The following is a 27,401-nucleotide window of genomic DNA, read 5'->3' as shown; positions in this document are numbered from 1 at the left end:
TATTCTTTACATACATAACAGTTAACAATATATATACACACGGAATAGGTAGTACAAGCAATTCTTTAAATATTGGTCTACTGGGAGACCTATAGCCTTTATGAGCAATTATTCTCATGGCCCGTTTTTGTAGACAAAATATTTTAATGGATTTATAAGTTGATCCCCAGAAAATTACACTGTAGGTAACATGTGAATAAAAGTCACTGTAATATAGGTTTATCAAAGTTTTCCTTTCCACTGTGGAACTGAGTTGTCGCAGCAAGTAACATGTAGAACTAAGTTTGCTGCTGATGTACACAATGTGGTCTGCCCAGGACATTTTGTAATCCAGATGTATTCCTAAGAATTTACAGTTATCCACTTGATCAATAGGTTTACTGTTCAGACTTACACTGATGCTTTCAGATGGTGGGCCACTAGTCTTAAAGTGCATTAAATTGCTTTTGTTAGGGCTAATAATTAAAAAGTTATCCTTTGACCATTTACTGATCTCATTTGAAATTAACTGAGCTTGGTACCCCTAATGCCCAATCTATAAAGTTTAATCAATAGCTGGTCATGATTAACAAGATCAAATGCTTTAGTAAAATCATAGAATAAAGCCATAGTTTCATTTCTCTTATCGATGGATACCAGTATTTTATCAATTGCATGAGTAATAGCAGTAACTGTGGATTTTCCTTTTGTAAACCCATGTTGATTGCTAGAAAGTAGGTTATGTTTATCTAAAAATGATACAAATCTTGAGTAGACTATTTTTTCATAAATTTTGGAAAATGCGTTTTGCAGTGCAATTGGAAAAAGAAGTTTCTAGGGTATGAAGAAAGAGAGTAATAAATTCACATGAAATAGGTATAAGAATATAAGATATTATTATAATTCCATTTTGCATTCCCTGTGCATTCAGTCACCAGCTGAAATTCACATTATTAATAAATTGGCTTAAGCACTCACAATTCACATTATTAATAAATTGGCTTAAGCACTCACAATTATATCTCCATAAGTCACATAATTCCTAATGTTTGTGAAATTAGATAGGTCAAATTTTAAGGGTAAAATGGATTCCGGGGACAACCTCAGCTTTACAAACATGATCAGAAATTTGGCCTGTCAGCCAGCCAACACGAGGTGTTTTAGAGGAGGTGGCAATAAGGAATTATTCCAGATTTGAAGCAATGGCCAGTTATTGTATTTGACAGAGACAACTGGTAGATAACACCATTTGCACCCTGATAGGAGATTTATAAAAGGTAGGGTGTTGAGAAAGCTGACGTTGGCTTTCTCCTGCTTTTAATGAGAGGTGCAATACCTTTAAAAAAGTATTTAAAACCATTGCATTGAATTTACAATTATTAGAAACCTGTAAATAAATACAAACAGAGTGAAGGAGCTGAATGAATTGTTAGTAAAGTATCCTGGGATGGGGGCACAATCCAAGAACTAATACCTTCACAGCAAAACATCTCCTCTAGGCCACAGCAGCCACATACTTGCATTATGAGTCTTATAACACGTAATACATTAACTAATTGTGGTAATTGGAGTAAGAACGCAGTAAATGTGCACAGAATAATTATTAAATCCAATGTATATCGAATCAGAATGACAAATTTGGAATAATGAAGTAAATTCTCACTTTGAGTGCATGTATCTTCACGAACACATGAAATGTTCGTGACGTGTAGCCAAGCCTAAGCCAAGAATAGCAAAAGGAGCAAGGGAAATTAAATTTCCTTGAGAAGCAGAAGTGGTGTCACAAACTTTTTCTTAAAACTTTTGAAAGTGACTCTAAAAATACATACCAAATGAAATAATTCGATAGCCAGAGAAATGGGAAAAATACTTTTAGCTAGAGTTTATATCTTATGTGACATTAAATTATTCTATTCTGATATTCGAGGTTGAATTCAGTATTTGAGCTTAATATTTGATTTTGGAAAAAATTATTCAACGCATCTCTAATAAGGACCGAAATAGTCATTTAAATCCGTATCATTTCCATACAATGTAGGGACCTCTTTTATTTGGCCTAAGAATTTAATAAATAAGAAGGTTGGTATCACTAGCCAATTTGTGAGGATAAGGAAAAGGGCAATAGATAGAGAGGACAAAAAGGAATATGAAATTTAGTAGTGGAAAGGACCGTGACTCATGTTTACTTACTTACTCACATGGCTTCCAAAAGGGTAAATCCACAATCACAGCGCTATTTGAATTACTCCAGTCAATTTATGATTCCATAAACAACAAGGAAGTCATAATTGGTCTTTTCTATGATCTGTCCAAGGCATTTGACTCAGTCGACCATCAGATACTCCAGAAAAAACTTATGGAAATGGGACTTAATGGAGTGGTATCAAAATGGATAATGTCATTCATTTCCAATAGGAAGCAATATGTAGAATTAAAATACCACCTTCGAGATGGTAATCTAAGTACATAAAAGTCCCAACCACTAAACATCACCAAGGGTGTCCCACAGGGATCCATTCTTGGCCCTTTGTTATTCCTACTCTACACAAATGACTTTCCAAGTATGATAAATGTAGGCAAGTTAGTTACCTATGCAAATGACACTAATCACATACTCATTGCCCCCTCTCTAAAGCTAATTGAATCTGCAGCGGATCAGGCTACAACTGGACATCCCCAAACAACATTTTACTGAATCTTACCTAAACTTCCTATGTCATATTCCATCCATATCAAAAAAGGATTGAATATCCAACAATCAAGATAGATAATTTGCATATCAGACACAGTAAAGAAATGAAATTCCTTGGTTTAAACTTAACAGATATCCTTGACTGGTCAAATCATGTTGAAGCTTTGTCCAAGCAGTTACATTCACACATTTACTTATTAAAAAAATTATATGAAACAGTATACCAATATTTTGCTTGTAGAATATAATGCATAAATATATTCTAGAATCAAATATGGTATCCTATTTTGGGGTACATCTTGTCACAGTGATAGAATTTTTAAACTACAGACAAGGGTAGTTAGAACAATTGCCAGAATCTCAAACAAAACTTCCTGCAAACCCTACTTTAAGAAATTTAACCTATTGACTCTTTCCTGTATACTAATCTTAGAATCTGTCACATTTGCCAAATCCCATCCCAAATTATTTACCCTTAATAATCAGGAACATAATCTTTACACACGTTAACATACTTATGTACACTATAAAAGAAATAGCCTTTGTCTCACCCATCACAGTCCATACTATCATGTCTATTTACAATATATTGCCGTCTGTTTTAAAAAATGTTAACAATTTGAATATGTATCTTAAAATTTATAGTAAAAAAATAACTTCTGAAACACCCCTACTATTCATTAGAAGAATATTTATTGTAAGTGAACCATCTCTTTCAGCCATTGCACATAACCCATTTCATCTCTTTTGTTCTACTATATAAGAATATGTTTCATATTTTACAAGTGAAATATGTATCACTATTTATAGTTTGACTTGCCTTATGTTTGGTGTTGATCTTGAAGGTTTTCCCCTCACTTCCTATTTCTTATCTCCTTCATTCTATGTTCCTAATCCACTTTTTCCTCTTCAACCCCCATCCCTGTCAACCACAAATTACTTGACCTACTCTCCTCTCTCTATTGTCCTTCCTCTTTTCCCACAAAAATTGGCTGGTGACTCACCTACCTTATTATTTATTTCAATCTTTATTGATGATGGTAAGCACAAATTGATCATCTGGCGGTTACTTTCTGTCAAATCGACTTCAAGAAAGAAGCATTGCTTGTACGCCCTTATATTATGGTGTTGCTTTGGCTACTTCAGCGAAAAATCATTAAAATTGTATAGTTCATCCATTTCAATGAACTGTATAGTGAAACTGTAAGTTTACTTTTGAATGCAATCGTAAGCAGCCAATTTAAATGCTTGATGTCTTGGAAATATTTTCATTCCTCCCCACACTTGGATTACATGGTGGTACATTATTTGAACATTCATTGACATTGGAAATTGTGTACCTTAGTCAGTGCTTTAATCCTTAGGGTAGTTTACTGTAGCCCACCAATTCTCCTTATCCTAAGCTAGTTCCTTTACTTCTCAGTGATAAATTTTTTCCTCATTTCGTTCTTTACTCATCTGTAAGCATTTTCCTGGAGGAGATTTTCCATTTATTTTTCACTCTGTTATGCTTTCTGTGTAATTGCTGTATCGCATGATATTGCCAACTTGTCATGTTCCTCTTTGAGGTTTGGTGCTCCAAAATGACCTGTCTTCACCCATTGATTATTTACTGCCTTTTTTCTCACTTTATCCATCCATTTGATCTGTAGAATCCTTTTCATGCACCATATTAATGGCTAGGTTATAACAACACGTATCTCAAAAATAGCAACTTCTCAGGAGAGCAAAAAAAAAGGTTTATCTTTTTGATTGTATATAATTTTAATTGAAATTAAAAACCAAAAACACATAAAACTGAATAAGAAGCATACATTTGCAAACAAAGGGTTGTTTTTGCTTGAGTTTTATTGTTTATTAACAGTAGTAGCAGTATTAACTCAGACCAGCCAAATTTTGAGATATGTACGTGTTGTTAGAACTTAGCCATCGGTATTCTATTATTTTCTGATCAGTTTTTTCATTGGCCCATGCTTATGATCCATTTCACAGTCATGGCAAATACAAATGTACATATTTGTGTGGTGTTTACCATGTACAGTAAAACTTCGATTTTACACGCTTTGATTTTACATAAGTCTCGTTTTTACGCAGCGACACTCAAGTCCGGCCGGAAAGCACAGGGAATAGCAATGGTGAAACTTCGATTTCACATTTTTTCTTGATTTTACGCAGTTTTTCGATTTTGCGCAGCATAACCGCAGCCACAGAGTAGGGATATATATCTACTCTGTGCCGCAGCCTCAAAGAGGCCGCTAATCTTGATTCTACACAGTTGTCTTTCGGCTTGTTTTGAAAATCCGACTGGAGCAATATGAAGTTAGGTTATTATATCGTCTCAATGAGTTGCAAAAATGAATACAGCAATGGTTAAAATGACGTCGCGCTGTTGAGCGTGAAACTAAAAACATCGGGAATCTAATTATTGCTTCCCTCTGCACCCTCTCCGTAATATTTCAGCCTCCTTTACGAACGCGAATATCACTCTTAGTTCAAATTCTCCGTTGAAGGATTTCAAAACCTAAAACACATGGCAGTCGCCGTGTATGCGTAACTACTTTTGAGAGAGATGATCGCCAGAGATATTAACATTATCACCTTTCGTTTATTATTCGACTTATTGATCGACGCTGTTTATAACAAATTTATTGTAATTACAGTAGATGGTCGATAATCCGGAATTATGAACTTTGGAATATCTATCCCTGGCGGAAAGTTTTCTAGAATTTTGCCAATGCTATGTTTTCCGTCGCCCCAGCGAAATGAGTCGTTAAAAATCCTGCTGTGCCAAAATTTTGGCTTCGAAGGTGATCCAAAAAAAAAGTCATACTTCTAGTATGGAGGTAAGTCGATGGTGATTCAAAACGATGGTAAAAGCAGCATGCGTTGTCTCATTCCGCGGGCTAACCTCACATCTGTGGGACGAATGGAGGCGAGGGAAAGTTGCTTGAGTGGCGAGCTTATCAGAACTGACTCAACTTGTATCTCATTATCATTGAGTTTTAATGAAACATGGTTGGAACTTGAATAGCTATTACCTAAACTCCGCCAGGTGGCAAGCATTTATTTTTAACGGAACAGGAGTTTAAGCCCTCGGAGAATAACTCTCTTCGTCAATCGTCATGTAATCGTTGAAGTCAAATTCAAGATGTGAGTGATAAGGCAGTCCCTTTAAACTCAGGAATGGCTTAGCACCATTAAATCGAAATACAAAAAGTGTCCGGTGTTGTTATCAGATATGGGGAAGCAAAATTTTACGTGAAGATGAGTCACATGGCTTGTGAGTCGAAGGTCATGGTGCTGAATTCGCGGAAGAATGCTGACAGAAGCTATACCCGGTAGATTCAATCTACTAATGCTAAAATTTCATGGGAAAATGCTTTTTTAATGCATAAAAATTATAAAAAGGGAAAATTGTTCTGGACTATTAATAATTTTGTTCCGGACTATTAATAATTTTTAATAATAAACTTTAAAAAAGTGATCTAAACACCGGAAAAATCTGAATTTCCGAATATCCCGGGTCCTGTGTGCTCCGTATTATCTATGTTATGCTATTTGGAAGGAGGTAACCAACAGCTGGGGTCATTAGCGCCATGAAGTAAGGGCTGGGGGGATAGGAACCCTATGTTGGCATTAGCCAGGTTATAATGATAGGCTCAAAAGGGACCAGGACTTAATGTCTTATCTGCTGGACAGAGTGGTGCACTGGAAGTGCCCTCCACATTACACTCAAGTAGGGATGGGGCCATCTCTGATAAGTTTATGCTACTACCAGGACTTGAACCCAGGCCCACAGGGTGTAAAGCCTTTGTGATGTATTAGCGAAATTTTGCTCCCTGTTAATGGGGTTAATTTGGATTACTATCCTCAGATATATCATTTCTTCAATCTCCAATCTTTGTTTGTCTGCAGGTGGTTAAACGGATATCCTGAAAACTACTTTTAATGAGAATATTTTCGAAAATTAGCTTCTCTGCGAGCATTTAGTATCACCATTCCAAAATTTCTCCTGGGTAACAGAAGTAATCTTAGTGCCAAAAATGCTAGCAATTCAATCCTGTTGTTCAACCATGGGAAACATTGTTCAGGAATGCAACGTTGTTTCTCTTAAGGTAATACATCATCTGTGGTGTTGCTGTGGTAACACGTCATCTAAGGTGTTGCTTGTGAGTAAATAAGATTATTAGGCTTCATTTTCTTGCCTCCAAATGAGTAATTGAATCCAGGAAACATATCTGACACGATTGAAAAGGATTTCATGCTCTTTTACCGTAAAACCTCACTTAAGAGACATTTTCTGGTCCCGGTTCTGGCTTTAAATCAGAACTATACAAAAGTGTATGACTAAGCATTCTAAAAATAATGAGCAAGTGTTATCCTGAAAACTACACTCCTCCTCAATACCAACTCTTGATTTTACACACTTTGATTTTACTATTTCCCATATTTCGGTCCCTCCAACTGCGTAAAATCAAAGTTTTACTGTATTGATGGAACCTAACCTGTGAAGAGGGATTGGTAGTTTTTTTGTGTGTTTGAATATGGCCTCTTTGTATTTTGTAATGTAACAATCTATATATTCCTTAGGGATTATGTTGCCTCCAATATTGATTTTCACGTCTTGGTGTATATTATCATGAAATGTCACCTTCACTACATTTTGCTGTAAACATTTGTAAAGAGAATTACTTGTTAAAGAGAAATACATATTTAGTGTTACAAATCATCAAACAGGAGTTTTTCTTTTTCTCTTAAGCATCCAAAAAGTTTGCTGTATATTTATGTAAAACATTTAACCATAATTGTGTTCTAATTTTTTGTTTAAAAAGTTCTGCTTAATTTTTTTCTAGACTTGTGTGGTGTACTTCTGGTGAAGAATCTCAAATATCTAGCAATGAGCTAATCTTAAAAGAGGTTGCATCACTGAATGGAATAAAAAAACAAAATGTGATGTGTCAGCTAGATCCTACCATGCAAGGAGAATTTGATGTCATATATGTTGATTTGGTGGATTCAACTGGGGAACTTCAAGAGTTAGCAATCACAAAGCTGCCATCATTAATGTAATTACATAACATTTTCTAGCTTATTTTGGAGAATACAATTTATAATTACATGTCAAATAAGTATTTATGTAGTTTAATCAGTACTACAGTATCAATTCAGATACCTACAACCTCTTGTATTGTCAATGAAGATAGTGAAAAATTTGCCTAACCTACCAACTATTGCGGCATTATATTAAAATTTTTGCTGATTTTATTTTCTAGCCTGGATGTACTTGTCAATTTGTTTGAACTTTTTTTTTCAGGCAAATGCTCAAGCCAAATGGGCTGATTTTACCAGAAAGAATTTGTGTTGTTGCCCAACTGCTGTTTTCCATGTGGCTTGGAAAAATGTCAGCTGTCCTGAGTGATGAAAATGTTTGTAATTATAGCATTTCAGAATTCATTAATGTTTATAAGGTAAGGATTACAAGTAATTACCCTTGTATAACGAATTGTGTTAAAAATATGTTAGAACTAGTTTTTAAATTGTTATTATAGACCTTGTGTATGAAAAGAAACAGGCTTAAATTGTGAAAAACTCTCTTTTTCCTTTTAAATGAGTCGCAGATTTGAAACTGTCCATAATTTGTCCTGAAAACTTTCGAAATTGGTAACCTCTTTTAATGTGTTGGATTGGACTGATCATCCCATTGAGACCAGTGAAAGACTTTCAAGTGTATTTCAACCAAAATTTTATTTTCATTTCTATAGGTATTTTGTTGGAATCATATTTTAATTTTCAGGGTATATACTTCCTTATGTACATAGGGACAGTTTTCAGAATTGTTGTTGTGAAATCTCCCTATAATGTACTGTTTGAGACAGGTTATCATTGATTTTGTCGTAAGTAGTCGATGAATAAGTTACATCATTGCAGGAGCAAAAATTTGTGTTGTATAAAGCCATGACTCAAAAATGTAATAAGATTCTGGTCAGGGCATTTGTGAGGGGATATGCCATTGTAAATCTTGCAAATATGTAAATGTACTTCTGAAATATGGAAGTAACTTAAATTAATTTTTTTTAATGTAATAATATCTAGAGATTGTGTCTATGCATGCATTCTAAATAGGAAGCCATATTTTGGCTCGAATTCCTTGGAAGATACCCAGACGGCACAGCACCGACATAATTTGTATCTAGATAGCATTCATTGACCAAGGGGATACTACGCCGCTCTGTCGCTTTTCGTCAATGGATACTATCCATGCACTGCCTGTCAACGAAGCGTGTACGAAGCATGTCAATGTCCACTAGGAAGTGCGTACGAAAGGATACAAAGCACGCAGGAATACAGCAGCGCCAATAGCGACGCCAGCAATGAACGTTGGGAATTGGAAGTTCTGTGAGAGACACAAGGTCTCAAGTAGTTTTGTTAATTAAAAGTAAATTCTAGAGATGTGCGAATAGTATCCGCGAATACCTCGAATACTAAAAAGTATTCGATATTAGAGGTCTCGAAAAATAATGCTAAAGGTACGCTCTCGAATACTTTGAATTTCGCGCCTTACACTGTCGCACACTGTCATTGGTAGTTGACTCGGAAAATTGTAAAGAACTAGTCGTTTAGTGCATGTAGCGCTGTTATAGGCAACAGTTGTGCATAGGTTGACGAACTACATCAAAATCGTGGATTAGAGCGGTGAAAAGAGTTCGACGTGGGAAACCAAAAATGATTGGGTGAAAAAATCCGAAAATCCCGTTTCCCCCACCAGGAGAACCTCAGTGCCGTGGGATAGTAACTACGTAGCGCAATTCTCAAAATCCGCTACCCCCTCCATCCATGTAGCACAATTCCCAAAATACGCTACCTCTTCCATCCATCAGCCCTCGCCCTCCAACGCTTTCCTCCTCTCCGAAATCAAACAAAAGGTGAAAACGTCCCAGCTCACGTAGGGTTCATGAAAAGCTTCAAAATAAAATATCAAGTTACAGGGGAATAATAGAATCGTGTTTCACCCTTCACTCTTTCTCCCCCACTGACCTTTTTCTGCCTAGCTTCTAAGTTCCCCATTTCTGGAGGTCAACTGCTGCATTAGTACCGTGGGATAGTTACATTAGTGCATTTCCCAAGATCCACTATCCCCCTCCATTCAGCAGTAGTCCCCCCTCTGAGGCTTTCCTCTTCTCTGAAATAAAAAAAGTTCCCAGCTCGCGCAGGGATCATATTTCGAAGACCTTAGCTTCGAAAAAAATATCAAGTTACACGAGAACAATAGAACGTGTTTTGCGCCCCCCCTTTTCTCACCCACTGACCTTTTTCAGCCTACCTGCTTCAAAGTTCCCAGTTTCTGGAGGTCAAGTGCTGCATGAATCACCTATTAGCCCAAAAGGTGTCTAATAATGACTTTCGGCAATTGATATTACACCTTAATTGGATTGAAATATAATTAGTAATGCGCAGGTAATTTAAAAAAGAATAAAACCAAACACGACATATTTCTGAATTGATTTAAGCATTTTACGCAAGGAAATAAATGTCAAAATACGAGGGAGACGTAGCGTTCTGGCAAAACTCGATATCCTTGCGGCTGAGCTTCTTCAATAAAAATTGCCATTGAAACAAGATTGTTGACACATCTGCTATTATTATGATTGAATTCATCAAAATGCAAGCAAAAATTTACGTGTAGTTCAGCCTCAGCCACTAAAACGTACTCGTACCAGGCGCTAAAGTATTTGAAAAATTATTTGGGATGAGAGGATGAAGATTTGAAGTCTTTATATCACTTCAGTAGATGTATCAACCTATTAAAAAATATGAAAGTCCTGCCAAATCACCAGCATAAACATTTATAAAATAAAACATGATATCTCTTAGATCGCACCTCCGATCTTATATTTACTTTACATGAAGTCATCACCACAAGAAATTTTAAGAGGCAGGAAAGAAAAAACCACAGAAATACAATACAAATATTACGTATTTTAGTTAATCACAATAATATTTCCAATTTTCTCTTCTAACCCACATCTAATTTGGCAAAACAATTACTCTTATTCTCTTTCGAACAGAAAATTATTTAAAAGAGGACTGGCCGATACATAATAACTATCTTCAATACTTTCTCCGATGAACGTCCACTATCACAGCATCCACTGGCACAAAACAAATCCACATCCACTATAGATCTATATGTCACTTCTGCCACAATACAGTGGAACCTCGATTTATCGTTTTTCAGGGGGATGGATGAAAAAAACGATGAATGCGGGAAAACGATCAATGCGGGAATGTTTGTCCGGGTTGCCCATGTCCCAGGAAACTCTGGATTTTTGCGAATTATGACATTCATTAATGGATCCTAAAAAGATGTTTGCTAATTACAGGAATATTATTCCTTTATCGAAACACTGAGGTCATATTGTTGGTTCGGATTATATCTCTTTCAAATATCCTGAAGGAACTTTTAAGCCTTGCTAAAAAAATGTTTCACTCCACTCGGAATTTTCACTGCTATTATGCATTTCTGTTCGACGTAAAAATTCTTATCCATCAAATGCCATTTCAAGTACACGTATTTACGAGAGAAATGTGCGTGTTATGCCTCAAACATCTGATTTCGCCGTCGCAGTGATTGGTTATAGGATGTATCAAGAAGGCCAAAAATAGTTTATTATTTGAAATGTTCCTTTCTTGCAATTAAACTTTTAATATGATTGAGGCAATGTGGTGTTAATCATCAGCGGCACGCCCACCTGATCCTCGGCTTCATCCCACTTCTTGTTTTCACCAAGGATCTCCCTCTACCCCCACCCCTGCCGTCATGTACTAGCGGACATACCGAGGCGTGCTGTAATATTCACGCATTCTAGCCCGGATTTTCTTCGTCTTCAATTATTTTCATTCTATCTTTAAAGTTCTCACTTGTGTCTTCGGAAGGGCCATGGTCCGAAGACGAAAAAGAATAAAACTAATAAAAATGAAACCGGACTCTATTGAACACACACGGAAAACACTCGCCGGTTTTAAGTCAACCCACCCTGGAAAGTACGGAACTACTCGTACGAGGTGAAGTTCGGCACTAATGCTATCGCGTACGGCGTAAGCAGAGCTTACTGCAGAGGGTGAAGCATGACTGTAAGGCTGCGCAAATTTTTTTATTCTATGGAGAAGGCAACTTACCCACTCATTTATAACAATAAGTTGCGTAGCTCTGGATGAGCAGATGAATTCAGATTGCTAGGAGGGAGAAACAAAATATCCTGAAAAGACATCGCTTCGTTAGCACCTCAGACAGGTGAAACTTACTCGTAACATACATACGTTACATAACTCGTAAATTGTAACCAGACCCTGTAGCCCTGTTTTAGAAAAAAATCCGCATCAACTGCCGTGAAGCTCACTATCAGCTGCGAGGATATCGATATTCGCCAGAAATACCATCGTATTATTCCAACTATTTCCTTGCTTAAAATTGTTAAATAACGTTAGAAATACGTCGTGTTTGGTATCATTCTTTTTTGAATTACGTGCACATCACTAATATCTCAATATAATAGAAGTATAATACCAATTGCCGAAATTCATTTTTACACACCTTTTGGGCTAATAGGTGATTCATTCAGCAGTTGACATCCAGAGGTGGGGATCCTTGAAGGGAGTCAGCTAAAAAAAAGTCAGCCATCGAGAAAGGGGGAAGCTTGAAAAAGGTTTCTTTTGTTCTCGAGTAACTTGATATTTTCTTTCGAAGCTAAGGTCTTCGTAATACGATCCCTGCTCGAGCTGGGACCTTTTTTTATTTCGGAGAAGAGGAAAGCTTCAGACGGGGAGAGGTGAGTGCTGAATGGAGGGGGATACCGGATCTTGGGAAATGCGATAATGTGACTATCCCACGGCACTCAGCTTCTACCTATCATATTTCAATCTCCTGGGGAAGATTCAAACTATGTGTCTGTCGTTATTAGCCATAAATAACACGATGTAAACGCTTCGTCTCATTTTCGTCAAACGATAAATGCGGGAAAATTATACGACGGGACCGCGATCTTCAAACGATAAATGCGGGAAAACGATACTTCGGGGAACGATATATGCGGGAAAAATTTACATTGTCTTTATAGAACTTAATTTGGGACCAGGAGCGGCGAACGATGAATGCGGGAAAACGATGAATGCGGGAACGATAAATCGGGGTTCCACTGTATGTCTTCTTGATGATAGGTAACAGTGAAGCACCTTCATCCAATCTGGGCACCTTCAATTCAACAAGAATTTTTTCCCCGCCTTCTCGTCCAAGGCCATAGATTATTTTCTGATACCACAAGGTGTGATGTGAAGCTCACACATCTAAAATTAATAAATAAAAAAATACCATCTAACTTGCAAGGACACATCATTTCCAATATTTGGCATTTCTACATGAGAAATCAAATTACTAGGCTAGTAAATATGGTAAATAATTGTATACCTCAATATTTTTTTATTTTAAACTATAGCATAAGATAATTTGAAATGATGAAAGCCAACGCATAACACACCATAGGGCAAGCTAAGAAAGAATATTCGATTCTATAAACTTGGCTGCTTATTCCTAGTTTCTCCTTTAACCACATGTTTGCCGAATGAAACAATACAAAAAAAGACAACTAAAATGCAAGAATTTTCAAATGAATTGCTGCTACAATATTTTAAATCATCACCTTCACTGCTGGAGTCATGCATCAACATCCCAAAGCCACTTCTAACTTAAAATTACATCCAAATACTTACAGCGAGAAAGAGTACATACCTTACTGTTTTTCGTAGGGGTGAAATTTTCTCTTCTTGTCGCCCAAATGCACTTCTTCTTCAACTCAGGATCTTTTGGAAAGCTAAAAGCTTGAACCGTGTCCCAGAGTTTCCTTCACATCCCGCCAGTACACACACGAAAGGCATTTTTAACAAAAATAATGCACAGACACGTTTCTGAAGCCCAGTGAATGAAATTAAAGAAGAAGGGAAACTTCACCATTACCAGACACTCTATTTTTCTCCTACTCAACCACAAAAATCCCTGAAATGTGGTGAGACGTAACGTAAACAATGCGATCTCCAAAGGCTTGTGATCGGGCCTTCTTTCTAGGAGGATATGATACCACCCGGGAAAGAAAATTGTCCCAGGTCGGATACAGTTTTATCGATGAGATACAATTTTATCGATGCATATGAATTTGCCAGTCCTCTTTTATCTTCGTTTGTCACTAAAGGAAATAAAGAAACAAAACCTTTTTAGTAATTTCCTAAGTGAGATTTCTTATATCTTAATGGTCCACCCTCATATCCAGATACGTAAAATTCTTGTGCCGTCTGGGTAACAGTGATGCCCAGCAAAAGTACCAATGCTTTTCGACAATACTAATTTAATTTTTTACAAAATTAATTCATATCTTCTGTCAGGATATTTGTCTAAAAGTGTCATTATTTCAACTACAACAGAAACATTTTCATTGATATGTTTGGTCACACAGATAATATTTTTATGCAAATGCATCTCACTTATGGTAATTAGTGGAATTCAAACTCCATGTATTCCAGATATATGGCCATTTTCCATTGCTTGGACAACTTTATACCTATCTATAGAGATAACCATAGTGTGGTCATCATCCTTGTAAATGATGGGCCACCCGCAACACAACTATAAACTCACCTTTTTTTCCTTTTCTGCTGTATACAACCTCAAAAGCACGTTTTTTCCTACTGCTGTGGTAGAATTTATGGCTAGAGTTTGTCATCAGAAAGCTGGAAAATTTAGATATGTATGTCAGTGATTATGTCATTGCTGTTTGTGATCATAAGAATGTTTCATTGCAAATAAATTGCCAATAACGTTTCATTGGATTCTGAGTCTAGCTGTGGCTGAGTCATATAACTTGTTTCTTTTACCTATTTTGACATTTTTATGCTTCGAGTTCTGTAACATAATTCAAAATAAGTGCTCTCATTGTTTTATTTGGTGCAGAATTTATTATTATGTTGCATAATTACATTGGAAAAGATGATTTCATATTGAAAATCACATAGTTGAAATCCACACTTAGTGCCAAACCAACCTGGGGGCATTTCCATTTCATCTGTTGGTTTCAAACTTTTGACAGTTTTTTTTTTACCCTTGAGAACTGGTCTATGGCCTGAAGGGCAGTTGTCTTGTTCATTTGGCCTGTGTTGGCGCTGATACATTGGAAGATCATTTTTGGTCAACTGAGATGATTAGTCAAAGTGAGGTATAATAATAAAAGTGTTATATGTATCAACTTTAAGTTGATCCTCTATAATCATTGGTTTACAGATTCCTGGCCCCTTAAACTTGCATACAAATCATGCTTGATCTTGTTTTTCTACTTTTCCTTTGTGGCAAGGAATTTTTCAAGCTTATTGCAATTTTTAAATGTCTGCTGATCTTTTTTAATGCTTTATTAATCAGGTTTCTCAGCATTTGGATGTTGATATGAATGTCCTCAAGAGTGATGGCCGTGGTCAACCATTGCAAGTTTTGGATTTGGATATTAAAAATTTTTCAAAAAGTATGTCGTGAGTTTTCATTGGTATTGAGTTTGTGAAATATGTAGTCATTCAATACTGACAAAACCATTAATTTTCCATGTAAACCAGCGAAATATACCAGAATTGTGGAGTGGACAGTACCTGAAAAATGTTTTGTGAATGCCATTGCTCATTGGTATGAGATCAAGATCCTGGATGATATATATGTCAGCAGTTATGGTGTTGATAGCCACTGTAAACAAGTTGCTTCATTACTTCCTTCAGAAATTGAGGTAAGTTTGTGCTTTACGTTCTGTGTCCTCTTATTTATTTTTAGTAATGATATTGGTGGCTTCTTTGAAGCCGGTTCTCCATGGAGTTGCCATTCTTGATGAACCGCAAGGGCCAAACATCTAAATTGGTGAATTTTCATGGGATTCGAGGAACATGGATTTGCAGTGGTCTGCGCAGTGACCCTAAGCCATAAGCTCCATGACTTGATTCCCGGTCCAGGGGACTTTCTTTCCCACAGCCAATGTTGTGTAAAAATTGGTTTCCTGGATGAACTGCTGGTCATTTCATGGCAATTCAACTTGCCACAAGACACTGCCCTCTCAGATTTCTCAGCTAAATTCAGCAATCGTTGAAAGTGATAGGAAAATATCAATTTGCAGAGGTTTACAATAATTAACACAGAGATTGTGGAATGACCAGTGAATCACACCAGACCTCCACCCTATAAAATGGCAAATTTTCTATTTTTCTTCATTTTTCTGTCATCTCCATTCATTAAAATTAGATTTTAGAGTTATAAAACTTGTTTTAACTATCCTATAGATGGTAACTTATATGTTTCAATCAGTGGTTTACACCTTTGCTACCCTGGAGGGCACCTTGATAAATAGTGGACCATATCATAGAGAAAGTATATATGTATAGACGGCTCTCCGCATGCACAAATATCATATATATTTTTATGTAGTTCTGGAAGAATTAAAGTAGATTGCTTGGAAGAATTTTTTGCAATTTTTTAAATTTGCTTGTTCCTCAAGCCTGAAAATATATTCTGAAGCATAAAAAGGTCGCTACCCCTGGCGAAAAATCTGTGTAACAAATATGTGTAAAACTATGGTACATTATGTAAAATTACACATTTACTACACTTTTCTACTCACAAAGTTACACAAATCGTACAGTCTGTACATCCTCTACATCATTGATACCACAGCCGTACTCAATGTGATGCATCAGATGTTACACAGATTGTACCAACTGAGTTACCAGTCTATTCATGCACCAGAAGTGTACTCAATATATAAACATCAATCACTATTTTTGGGGACACAAATGTCATCACAATTTTACCACTGTGTCGCGATACCATTATATTATGTAATTATTATTTTTTAATATAAAGGATTAAATATCGTATTTTGAAACTTGCGCCAAAGGCCAAAGCGACCGGCGGCCATCTTGCATACCATGTCCCAGCAGCCGTCGCACTGAAACATTCGCAGCTACTGTATTTTGTGACTGCGAATTAAGCTATGCTGAAGAATCTTATTTTACAAGCAAATTTACGTTGAAGTACGCAATGGAAGAAGTAAATAATCCGTGTTTCGCAATGAAGACTGGCAAAAAGGAATTGGTAGAATACTATTTCAGGGACTTTTTAAATCGACGCCGGATTAAGTTCCTGTCTGTTTCTGTGTACTGAATTACCGGGTAAAGTGGATCCTAGCGGCACGAAGAGAGATATAAGAATATATCCTTGTCAGCATCAACACATATCTGCTGAGCTGACCATGTCAATGTAAGTAAATGGAACATTTTTTCTATTCGTTAGTAAATCACCGAGGTTGTGCATGTAATCTTTCGTATGTACTAATACGATTAATGAACCACTTATTTCTGTCCAATAAGTATTTAAGATTATTAATTACTATGTTCACAGTTTAATTACAATTTAGCATGATCTTTGCTTTCGCGGCCATAGTAAAAATACAATCCATTCAGACCGATTAAGTGGAAATATCAGGGTTCTCGCAGAAGAATCCACTTTGTTAGCAGTTAGTTATGGCATTAAAGTATCAGTCTCAATCTCAATTAAATCGTATACGAAGAGTTTTTTCTTGAAAATGTATAACCATTGGAAATACGTCGAAGAATTATAATAATTAATAAGCTGTTCAAAACATAGCCATCAATTTAACTCTCTCCGATCATTATCATTTAGGTATTGATTTGTGCTTCAGTACATTTTTTACGAATGCCTAAATTGCAGTGAAAGTCATAAAGAGTTATAATGTTATCAATTTTCACAATTTGCTGGCAATTTCAGTAGAAGTTGGAATTGGGGCAGAAATAATATCTTCGGAAAATAATATTTCAACTGGTTTTAATATATATTGGATGTCAGTTTGTGAATGCAGTGTACATAACAGGACATAACTGAATTGTCAATAAGACCTGAAGATGCTGGCAATATTGCTGGTGAAACTATTGTTATACAAAATGTCTCATGCGACAGATTCCTATAAAATATTATCATCATGAATATTTACAATTCTGTGAAAGACTTGACGCATCTACCTTTGAAATGAAGATTACAATGTATATACTTTGTTAATTTCATTGCAGATTTCCGAGTTGGCCCTAATTGGAGGCAACACTTCTAAATAAATGATTTTAACGAACTATCCGGTATGTCATGAAAGACATCTTGGAAGCCAACTATAGCTGGATAGGCTACAAAAATAAAAGAGTATTTTCTGAGCTTGGCCTGAAAACAATAATTTTTGGTAAGTTTTGTATTACATTTTTTCATCATTAGAGGAGAGATACTATCTGAGGCAATTCTAAATCAAAAGGATATTTCTTTGTGAAAACACCCCAAAAAACATCTATCCCTTCCTTCAGTAAGACTTACTTCTTATTAAGCTCTTCATCCCCACTACATAAGTTATTGTCTAACACATCTCTTCCTTATTTTCCATATAAATTGATCCTTCAAAAATTTTATAAATTACCTATGATGATTAATTGGACTACATGTTGTTGATATCATTGTCATAGAGAATACCCCTTCTTTTACAGATGCAGTTCGACTTTATCACCTAAGTGCTTCATCTAAGGAATTAGAAAATTACACAAAGCATTGGCTTAGACATGACAAATTTAGGGATGCCTAGAAGAAAGGCCATCATATTGATCATCCTAATCAGTAGTGCAGTTCTCACTTCTTTGTAGCATTAGTGTGTAATTAATTTTCCCATATTATGTTAATTGGTGTTTTAACTTTTAAGTTATATTTAATAACAATATTAAATTTCCTAAATTTGATATCTTTGTGGAAGTATTCTGAAGCTGTTTATTAGTGTGGCTTCTTTTAAAATTCTGTTAGAAAATAAATAGAGTTGTGATAATATAAATGCATAAAATTACTAGAATTTATTTTTCTGTTAATAACCAAATGAGTTTGATTAATGGTTGCACAAAAGTCCGCAGAGGTGATGACCATGTTGTCAAAGCTGGCCAGCGATTTAAATGGAAGACATAACACTGGCTTGGGGAAGAAGAACATCTCAGGAGCCTGGCTTTGTAAGTTACTTCAAATTTTATTTTACCTATTGGCTTAATATAAGTTGGCTGGAATCAACATGGTATGAGATAAAATAAATAAGAGCAGTAACTTAAGGGGTTGTTATTTATGAAAATTTTGTGAAAAATAAGGTTCTCTCAACCACTGTTTCATTTCATTAAAAAAAAAGAAAGATTGTTTTGACAGAAAGTGTAATGTTATGCATTAAACCAAATTTTTGTCCATTTTATCAAGTTATAAAATTTTGCTTGACAAATGTTCTTAATTTTACTTTTTCATTTAACAGGAACTATCAAGATCATCAAGAGGGAGTAGAGGAGGCAACAATTGATGATTTATAGTTCTTCTTCAAACAGCAATAAAGATTAATTTTTAAACATTCCTGCATTTATGTTTTTAATTTTAATCCTAATTGCATGGTACCCTTGTTACCATTATTGTACACCTGTGTACTAAATGGTACTATAGTGTACATCTTGTACACATCATGTACCACTGCAGACTCTGTACTCACTGTACACAATTCAGCGCCCATTGTTACACAAGTTACACACAAAACCTACACAGATTGGGCCACTTTACCACAAAGTTACACAGATTGTACACTGGAGTTATAACTATGTACACTATGGTTACACACAGCCTTCGCAGAGTTTACCATTTTCCTACACTAATGGTACACTCAAAAGTTACCATTAGGTTACACAAATGTTACCATTCTTTTTCGCCAGGGACGTTTAGTGGTGAAAATAGTTGGTCAATTTTGTTCATAACCAGAGGATGGTTTCCTATTATTTATTGCCTAAATCGAAAGATTATTACTACTGGAGTACGTATTTCACGCTTATAGATTTTTTAATGACGATATCTATTTTTCACGATTAAATGAAAAGTGAAAATTTTCAAGCACGCGAAAATGCAACCGCTATACCATTTTTCTGAACTGAAGGCGGCTGACCTTGAGCGTGCTTGCAACCCGCCCACTCTTCTAGCCAATCACAGAAGAGCGACAGGAGAAAGTGTGGAAGAGCCCGCAGTCTCTCTCCGAACTCCGAGCAGTGAACATCGCTCTCCAGCTGGCAGTGTTGCCAAGCCGAATCTTTGGAGATCGCTTTGGCGCTCGTTCTGCCGCCCCCGAAAGTACCGTTACTCCCAAGGCTGACAACGCCGGTCAGCCGGATGGAGGGGAGCGTAGGGGAAAAGGGAAGGGGATGGAGGGGAACGGAGAATTGGAAGGGGCAGCGCTTCTGATTGGCTACTTGCTATTTTCCACCCAGCCGCCTTCAGTTCAGAAAAATGGTATAAGTATGAATGCTGGGAAAAGCCCGTGTGAGGTCGTTCTGGTTCCTGCTATCGCCAGGTGAGGTGACCTTGGGGCGAGGATATGTGCGCCGCTGCGATGCAGACTGCTAGGAGGTAGTGCTTGGCTTAAATAAGGATTATTAATACCTTATCAAACAAAGGAAACTTTCTGACCATAGGCAGTTTTAGTAGGTGATTATAAAGAGATGTTTCCCTGTGCTCTGTGCCTCATGCATGCATTGGTAATCTCAGACGATATAAAACTCCTATCAACTCATATAGAAATTAGGTCCCTGTGACGTCACGTGGAGTGGCATCGCATGGGCACTAATGTGGCCTTTTTCAAATGCGGTTAAAATTGACTGTTGCCATTCATCTAAACTGGGATTTCTAAAACCAAATAATTTGTAAATTATGAATACACTAATGGTGGGTAACGAATCGTAATCATTGCCTTTCATTTTCTTTGATGAAGGAAACTACCCTATTGTTATAAAAAATATTTCCATGAATTTCGGCTAGTAGCTTGGCTTTTCCGAGTTTATCTTCCTAATCCAACTACCAGCAGACTGTTCTTAGTATTACATTGAAATTCACAGGAAATGTATACTGTGCATTTTTTCCCACTCTGGCCAACTTAAATTGTTTCAACTCAGTTTCAACGTTGTTATGTGTGTTTATATATCTTTCGGATGAAAAATCTGGAATTTTGCAGAGGTATTTTATTTATTTATTTATTTCCACACCACTGAAAACAGCACTATTCAGCCTGTTGTATCAGGGTTTTTGGATAATATACAACAAGCAAACGCACACAAACACCCATGCCCTGGCTAAGCATAACTTACCCTGGTGGGACTCGAACCCACGACCTTTAGTTTGGCAGGCAAGGGCTTTACCCCGCTGCCACCAAGGCCGGCAAAAAAGTATAAAGCAATTGCCTGCTAACTTTCGCATATTACTGTATAGGTCCATATATGCTGCATGTGAAATTTGGAGAAAACTATAAAAGTATTTTTGGTGAAAGAATTGTAACTTTATCTTGATTACAAGGGAAGTAATGAATTTTTAATGGCCGCACTTCGTCAGGCTTTTCGTACTGGCCTGAGTCTGCACTGAAGGCTCCCACCTCTCAAGGTGATCATTTTGCCATTAGACAGGTTGGCAAGGTGAGGCTGTTGTTTTGTCAAGGAATAGATTTTCTGTGAGAGAAGATTTATTTGCTTCAAGAGACTGTATAACTCCTGCTGATCTTCATTGGTTCTATGGAAGATCAACATATCGAATGAAATGGATTTAGCAAAGTGTGCTTCAGAACTTCAGTTAAGAATTACCTCACGTTGTTTAAGCGTAAATGTTATTTGCAACGTTAAGTATTGGAAAATTATATTTAAATAGGAATGCGAGATTGAATCTCTAAACTGATAAACAATGCACTGTTTGCCCTTCGCTGACGGTCATAGCCTCCCGTAGTTGGTAGCTATAGCTGTAAAAGTAATTTGGTAATCAATTCTTATGCGCACCGCTGCAAACAAACACAAGTGGTATGCATCAGCAGTGGCATTATATTTTTGGGAATAGGGGTGGTCGGTGACCTTGATTTGTTAGCATGATAGCGGGATGAGTAATTACCCATTCTGTAGTAACGTCGAAAAGGAAAAGGTTTCTAATATCTCACCTTAAATTTTCTTACGCATGGGGGCGGAGATCATCTAATGTATGATTTTGTCTTCTCTTGAGACCTTATTTTGATCACAATAGGAGAGAACGCTCAAAAATAAAAATTGGTTTTTGTTATTTGAAACCAGAAAGATATGAAAAAAAACACACAGGCCAATTTTCAGAGCTCAAATTCGATTTGTGACCATGAGAGGTAGCTATAAAAGTCTGCTAGGAGGTTCGGCCACACCGACGATATGAAATATTTCTATTGGCTTTTTCCATGTGACTTGTGAACCTCATGAATGTCGCGTGAGTAATGCTTGAAGAGGCTATAAACATTAGGTTATGAATGTAGGATGTAATGATTATTTCAAGTGCATTTACTGCATACTTGCACCGGTTTTCACCCTTAGTTTTAATAATACTTATTATGGACACATTCTAGTGACCGCGGTGGCCTAGTGATCAATGCTTTGAGCTGGGACAATGAAGGATGAGGGTTTGGGACTGTCTCTCATAATTTTTTTTCACCTCTTTCTCGTGTTTCTTTCACTTATTTACAGGTTTTTTTTATAACTGCAATTTCACTGCCATTTCGATTTATGCTTATAGTAATGATAATGCATCTTTTCAAAATTAGGAAAAATATTATGGATAAAAACCTGGCATTGGCATTAATGAACAGTTTGAAGTTCGGCAAAATAAGTCACACATTACATTTTATTATTTCACACTTATTCTTTTTCAATTAATTATAGTTCTAACTATATGCTGGTATTTATTCAGTATGCACTTGCCTCTAGTTTCTCTGTTTTGTTCTAAGACATGTTAAGTTATTCGTGTTTATTATTTATTATTTTTGCTTCTATTTATCAACCTGGCGATACCTCCCGCTGTCAATTGTGCTTATTTCTGCTTTTTGTAAGTACATATTGAGATGTTAACCTTTGGAAAAATATACTCTTTTACAAAGAAATAGAGGGGAATCTTTGGGGGTGTCTGAGACACCCCACATGACCATTTGGCTCTCGTCAATGGCTTCTATGGCTTCAACCTTAAAACCCTATGGTTATGCGTGGTTGTCCAGATAGTGCGGAACAAGCCCAGTGACATTTGACCCACATATGACATGACCCACACACCCTGGAGGTCAACAAGCCTTTGGAGGCCTTTAATTTCTAAATTCTTCCATGGTGCAGAATATTTTATTATTAGGCTGAGATGTTTTATTATTTTGCCTATATATGGAGCATTAATCTTCTTTTTACTTTCAGATAAACACGAACGAGAAGCTGTTGGTCAAAGTCATGCATTATGAAGGACTACTTGGTTTTCAATTCATGGAATGTGCTCTATTTCAAGAAGATGAACATTCTGAAAGTACAGGGAAGAAATTTGATGAAAAATAAAATTTTTATTAGAAATTAGTATTTTGTCTAAGGATCGGAGGGAGTGACCCTTTCTAAAATTACCAATTTACTCCAAAAATGGAGGTAAGGGAATTGCTGCAATGATCAATGCTTTCACATTCACCATGGAATAACTTTCCAAAGGGTAACACCCAGCCTCATCCATGAATGATGGCAGATCAACTACATATAAGGCTACTAGGAGACGACTGATGGTCATAAATTGGCAGGGCGTGGGCTCATAATTGGTCAGGCACAAACTGCTTAGTCTCCTGCTGCAGTGAGCCTTATTAAAGGTGAGGAAATCATGGAATAGGCTAGGAAATAAAAATCGGGACTGGAAGTCATAGAAATATAAGGGAATTATATTATGGTCTGGGAATAACTCATGAAGTGCAGCGAAAAGTTGATAATCAAGGTTGCCTTGTTAATGCCGTTTTACGTGGAGCATGTCATTGCATAGTTGGATGTATGTATGAAGACGAGGTCAGAATTGCATCTTGTAAAGCGGTGAATTGCTAGAATACATGCAACAATGCGTGGATGTGAGATGACACAATTGCTTCTGCTCTAGTTCCGAGCTCGCACTCTTTCAATTTAAAAAATGTTTTCAATGCTAACCTTCACAATGACATGCCCCATGTTGAACAGCCTTGAGAGTGGCGAGGTGGGAATTTTGCTGCCATCCTGGCTAATATGGTGTAGTGTGGGGTGGTGCTGAATTGGTGCTACTTGACTTTATTTCTACTGCTTGACTGAATTTCACTGTAAGGTAAACTCCTGATTGTCCGGGCTAATGATGGGGAGGGACAACATAAGAATGTAATTGGAAAGCATATATAATCAAAACTTTCCATTTTATTTCTTGTATGTTCTTAATTCACATTAGTCAAACAGTTCATTATTATTCATGCGCATGGTCTGGCATTAAAGATTGCTTCAAGGACTCATTGAGAGCTTTCTTCACCCTGCCATGGCCTTTTAGCGGCAATAATGTCATATTACTCGTATTCCCATTGCTGCATATACTCTAGAAAAATGTCAATGCAGGCGAGTCCCTGGCTGCAACTCATGCTATTGCTACTTCCCTCATCTCTGCTTCCACTGCCCACTTATGTCTTCCTCTCCTATTTGACCTTGACTGGTTGTAGTGTAAGCAATATCCTCATCTGTTTTATGTTGGAAGCCTGGCTCATTTTCCTATATTTGAGCCACTTACATATTTAGGTTCTCTGCATCTATATTCCCAAATTCTTACATCACAAGATGAACACCACAAAGCATTTGGAGTAACTGTGGAAGACCAACTGCTCCCCCAGCAAGACAATAATTTACCATTGAAAGTGTTTATTTGTGCACCATGGAATATCATTTCATTGAGTTTCCACTATACTTTTTCTTTCTGCTGCCGAATGATTAATCTGAAAAATTGATACAGTACACAGGAAATCTGCACGGTTTGTTAAAAATGCTGGGAGATTAGTCTGGAAGCTGCTAGTGACTGGAGCTACCTGCTAGGCTTAGATTACTTGGACAATTAAGAAAATCTTTAAGAGCAACATGATGAACACCTCTTAGAACCTCATTAAGTTTTTCGCTCTGACAAAAATGATAAAATGATGGGGATATGTTGCCAAAAGCATAATTTCAGGATTTCTATTTTGCCCTGAGCCATTAAGAACTTATAAATCTCCTCTTCTCTTTTTTTATAAATGGTTGGTACCCTAACATCCACACTTGACACCTACTGAGGTAGTTTCCAGGGTGTGATGTAACAGTGGAAGTCTGGTATACCGAGTATGGCACATTGCGAGAATCACGTTATAGTGAGTGATAGTGTTTGTACCACCAAACGGCCTATGTTTTTACATGAAAAATCAGATATAGCAAGGCCAAAAAGTTCCTCTGCAGTAAAAGCTGGGTATTAAGACAGATATCTCTCGAGGGTGATGAACCGCTTAGCTATCATTAACTACAATCGAAGATATTTTTAGTGAATTTGGCACAAGCAAGAATTGATTAGTGTACCATCAAAAGGCCTTTGTCTTACTGCAAAAATATGGATAGAGCGAGGCCTAGAAGTCTATGCCACTTTATGCACTCGGTATTTTTTAGGCATATCTCTTTAGAGCGGTGTATAAATATTAATCTATAAAACAATTGGGGTGACTCATTTTACCGGTGAAAGCAGAAAGAATAACTCAGAAAAGAGGTGCACAAGGTTTAATGGTCGGACAATAAGTGTCTAAGCATCACGGATACAATGCACGCATCTGTGCCAATGAAATTGCTGACCGTACTGGTCTCCACATGCAGTGGAAATACAGGTATGCAAATTTTTGAGCTTCCTTCAACCTATGCGATGACTAGATTCTTTAGACTGGCACATAAGTATGAAAGCTGGCACTATAAAATAGAATTTTGAGAGGATTTTAATGGGCTAAAAGGTTGTCTTATATGCCAGAATGTTAATTTCTTCCATGTGGAAAAATCTTTGCCAATCTGGAAGCAGCAGGCCTATACAGCTCTATCAAAAAATGTTGTAAAAAACAACATATGGATCTATAAAAATGGCTTCATAAATTCTTTTCCTAATACAGTGCTACATTTTTTATTCCTCTGCATTTCTTGCTTGTACCCTAGGAAGAAGGTTAGCACCTACAGGGTTGCATAATTTAGCACTGTAAGGTAAATAATGGATATCATATGCACTCCTGAGGATAGCAGTCTTCTTCAACCTCATATGAGAGGATCTCTACAGGAACATGACTGAAGTATGTGCACTGCAATTATAAGCTGATCTATGGTCAGAAAATTTGTGGCACAGGTGGCGTCTAATTGGAGGGGGTGTTTTCGAGAGGATTTATGTGGATACTCTAAATATCATTAAAATATTATTAGGATAGGGTGCAATTGAGACACATGACCCAACTCAGACATATGTCCTTCCTATGTGGATTGGACTGAGCAAGAATCTCTTGAAAGTCCCTCTCTTAACATTAATTCTTCCTGTTGTATCTGTAAACAACAGGACACTTAAATACTCTTACAACACTTTATTATCAAGTCAGAAACCATTATACAAGCGATATTGCGCTAAGTGCATTATGTGTACAAGCACTCGCCGATGCAATTCAGAGATGACTCTACTTGCCCAGGTGGTACCCAGCCCTGCCTCACTGGCAGCAGGCCTAGCGGGCCATGGAGCAGATGGGCGTTACATAAATTTTGTTTCTTTATCTTTACTTCTAAGTCCATTTCTTTGCCATATATGCTTTTATGTATTATTAAATGACCAAGTGAATCATTGCCTGCTCTTGTATCTTAAAGTGTTTTTTCTGCCTATTTGTAATAAGAATGAATAATTTTCTTACTTAAAAGAATATAATTAACCAATTTTAAGGTGAAATACTTAGTTTCATCATTAAAGTCGTCTATATACCAGAATTATAAAGCATTATGTATTAGCATAAATTTGTCGTTATTTCTGAGGGCGTGGGATGACCTTACATATGGGTCAAGGTAATGCGTGTGCTATTCTCAGCGTATGGCATTGATATCTCACTGCCAAGACACAAGTGTCAAGCCGCAGAAATTGGCAATAGATATGGGGATAGTCAATTTAATTGTTTTGGTGTGGCCCATACAAAGAAATCTTTTATCACCAGCAAAAATCTTTCTCCATCGTTCACTCTTTGGTGTATGAAAATTGCACAGATGTAAGCACCCATGCGACGGCAAGCATTGACGACATCGATTGCAGACAGCTCATTGAACTACATTTTACACGGTGCAAGGACTTCAAATCGCTAGGGATCGCAACATGTTAAAAATGTTATATTTCTCGACTGATAACATTTCCTGTTTGACTTTCTGTGACATATTCGCACATTGTAAAGGCCGTTTATCACAGTACTTGGAATTGCCCAATCTGACGTATGTGCGAAGGTGCTATCAAAATTGCATCGTATAAAGTGGTGAATTGCTAGAACATGCGTGGATGCGAGACGGCAAAATAGCCCCTGTTCTAATTTCGTTCATGCAATTCCACGCCATTTTAGAAATGAATGCAGCTCTTACCTGTGCAATTCAGTGCCCAGTAAAACGGCCTTAACGCTATGTGCGTTATTTGCACTCAGCCTACTTGTAATACCACTTGATGGTTGAATGTGACTATTTGGTATAAAATTAAAAAAAATTACTCTTATTAATCAAAAATAGTATTATCATAAATTTCATC

At 36.8% G+C, this 27,401-nt stretch overlaps 1 protein-coding gene across 1 annotated transcript in view; it reads left to right on the top strand.

Annotated features, from left to right (window-relative positions):
• Positions 1–23,176, top strand: part of LOC124157332 (protein arginine N-methyltransferase 9-like) — a 44,355-nt gene extending 21,179 nt beyond the window's left edge. The window contains exons 9-13 of the mRNA XM_046531969.1: positions 7,525–7,737; positions 7,986–8,139; positions 15,129–15,228; positions 15,317–15,480; positions 23,027–23,176. Of these exons, the coding sequence (XP_046387925.1) occupies positions 7,525–7,737; positions 7,986–8,139; positions 15,129–15,228; positions 15,317–15,480; positions 23,027–23,161 (766 nt within the window). The 3' untranslated portion in view covers positions 23,162–23,176. The remainder of the gene's footprint in view (positions 1–7,524; positions 7,738–7,985; positions 8,140–15,128; positions 15,229–15,316; positions 15,481–23,026) is intronic.
• The last annotated feature ends 4,225 nt before the right edge of the window (positions 23,177–27,401 follow it).

The sequence above is a fragment of the Ischnura elegans genome, chromosome 4, assembly GCF_921293095.1.
Source record: "Ischnura elegans chromosome 4, ioIscEleg1.1, whole genome shotgun sequence".
NCBI classification, from domain to species: Eukaryota; Metazoa; Arthropoda; class Insecta; order Odonata; family Coenagrionidae; genus Ischnura; species Ischnura elegans.
The sequence above is the reverse complement of the archived record's forward strand: the minus strand, read 5'-3'. Positions and strand labels throughout refer to the sequence as shown.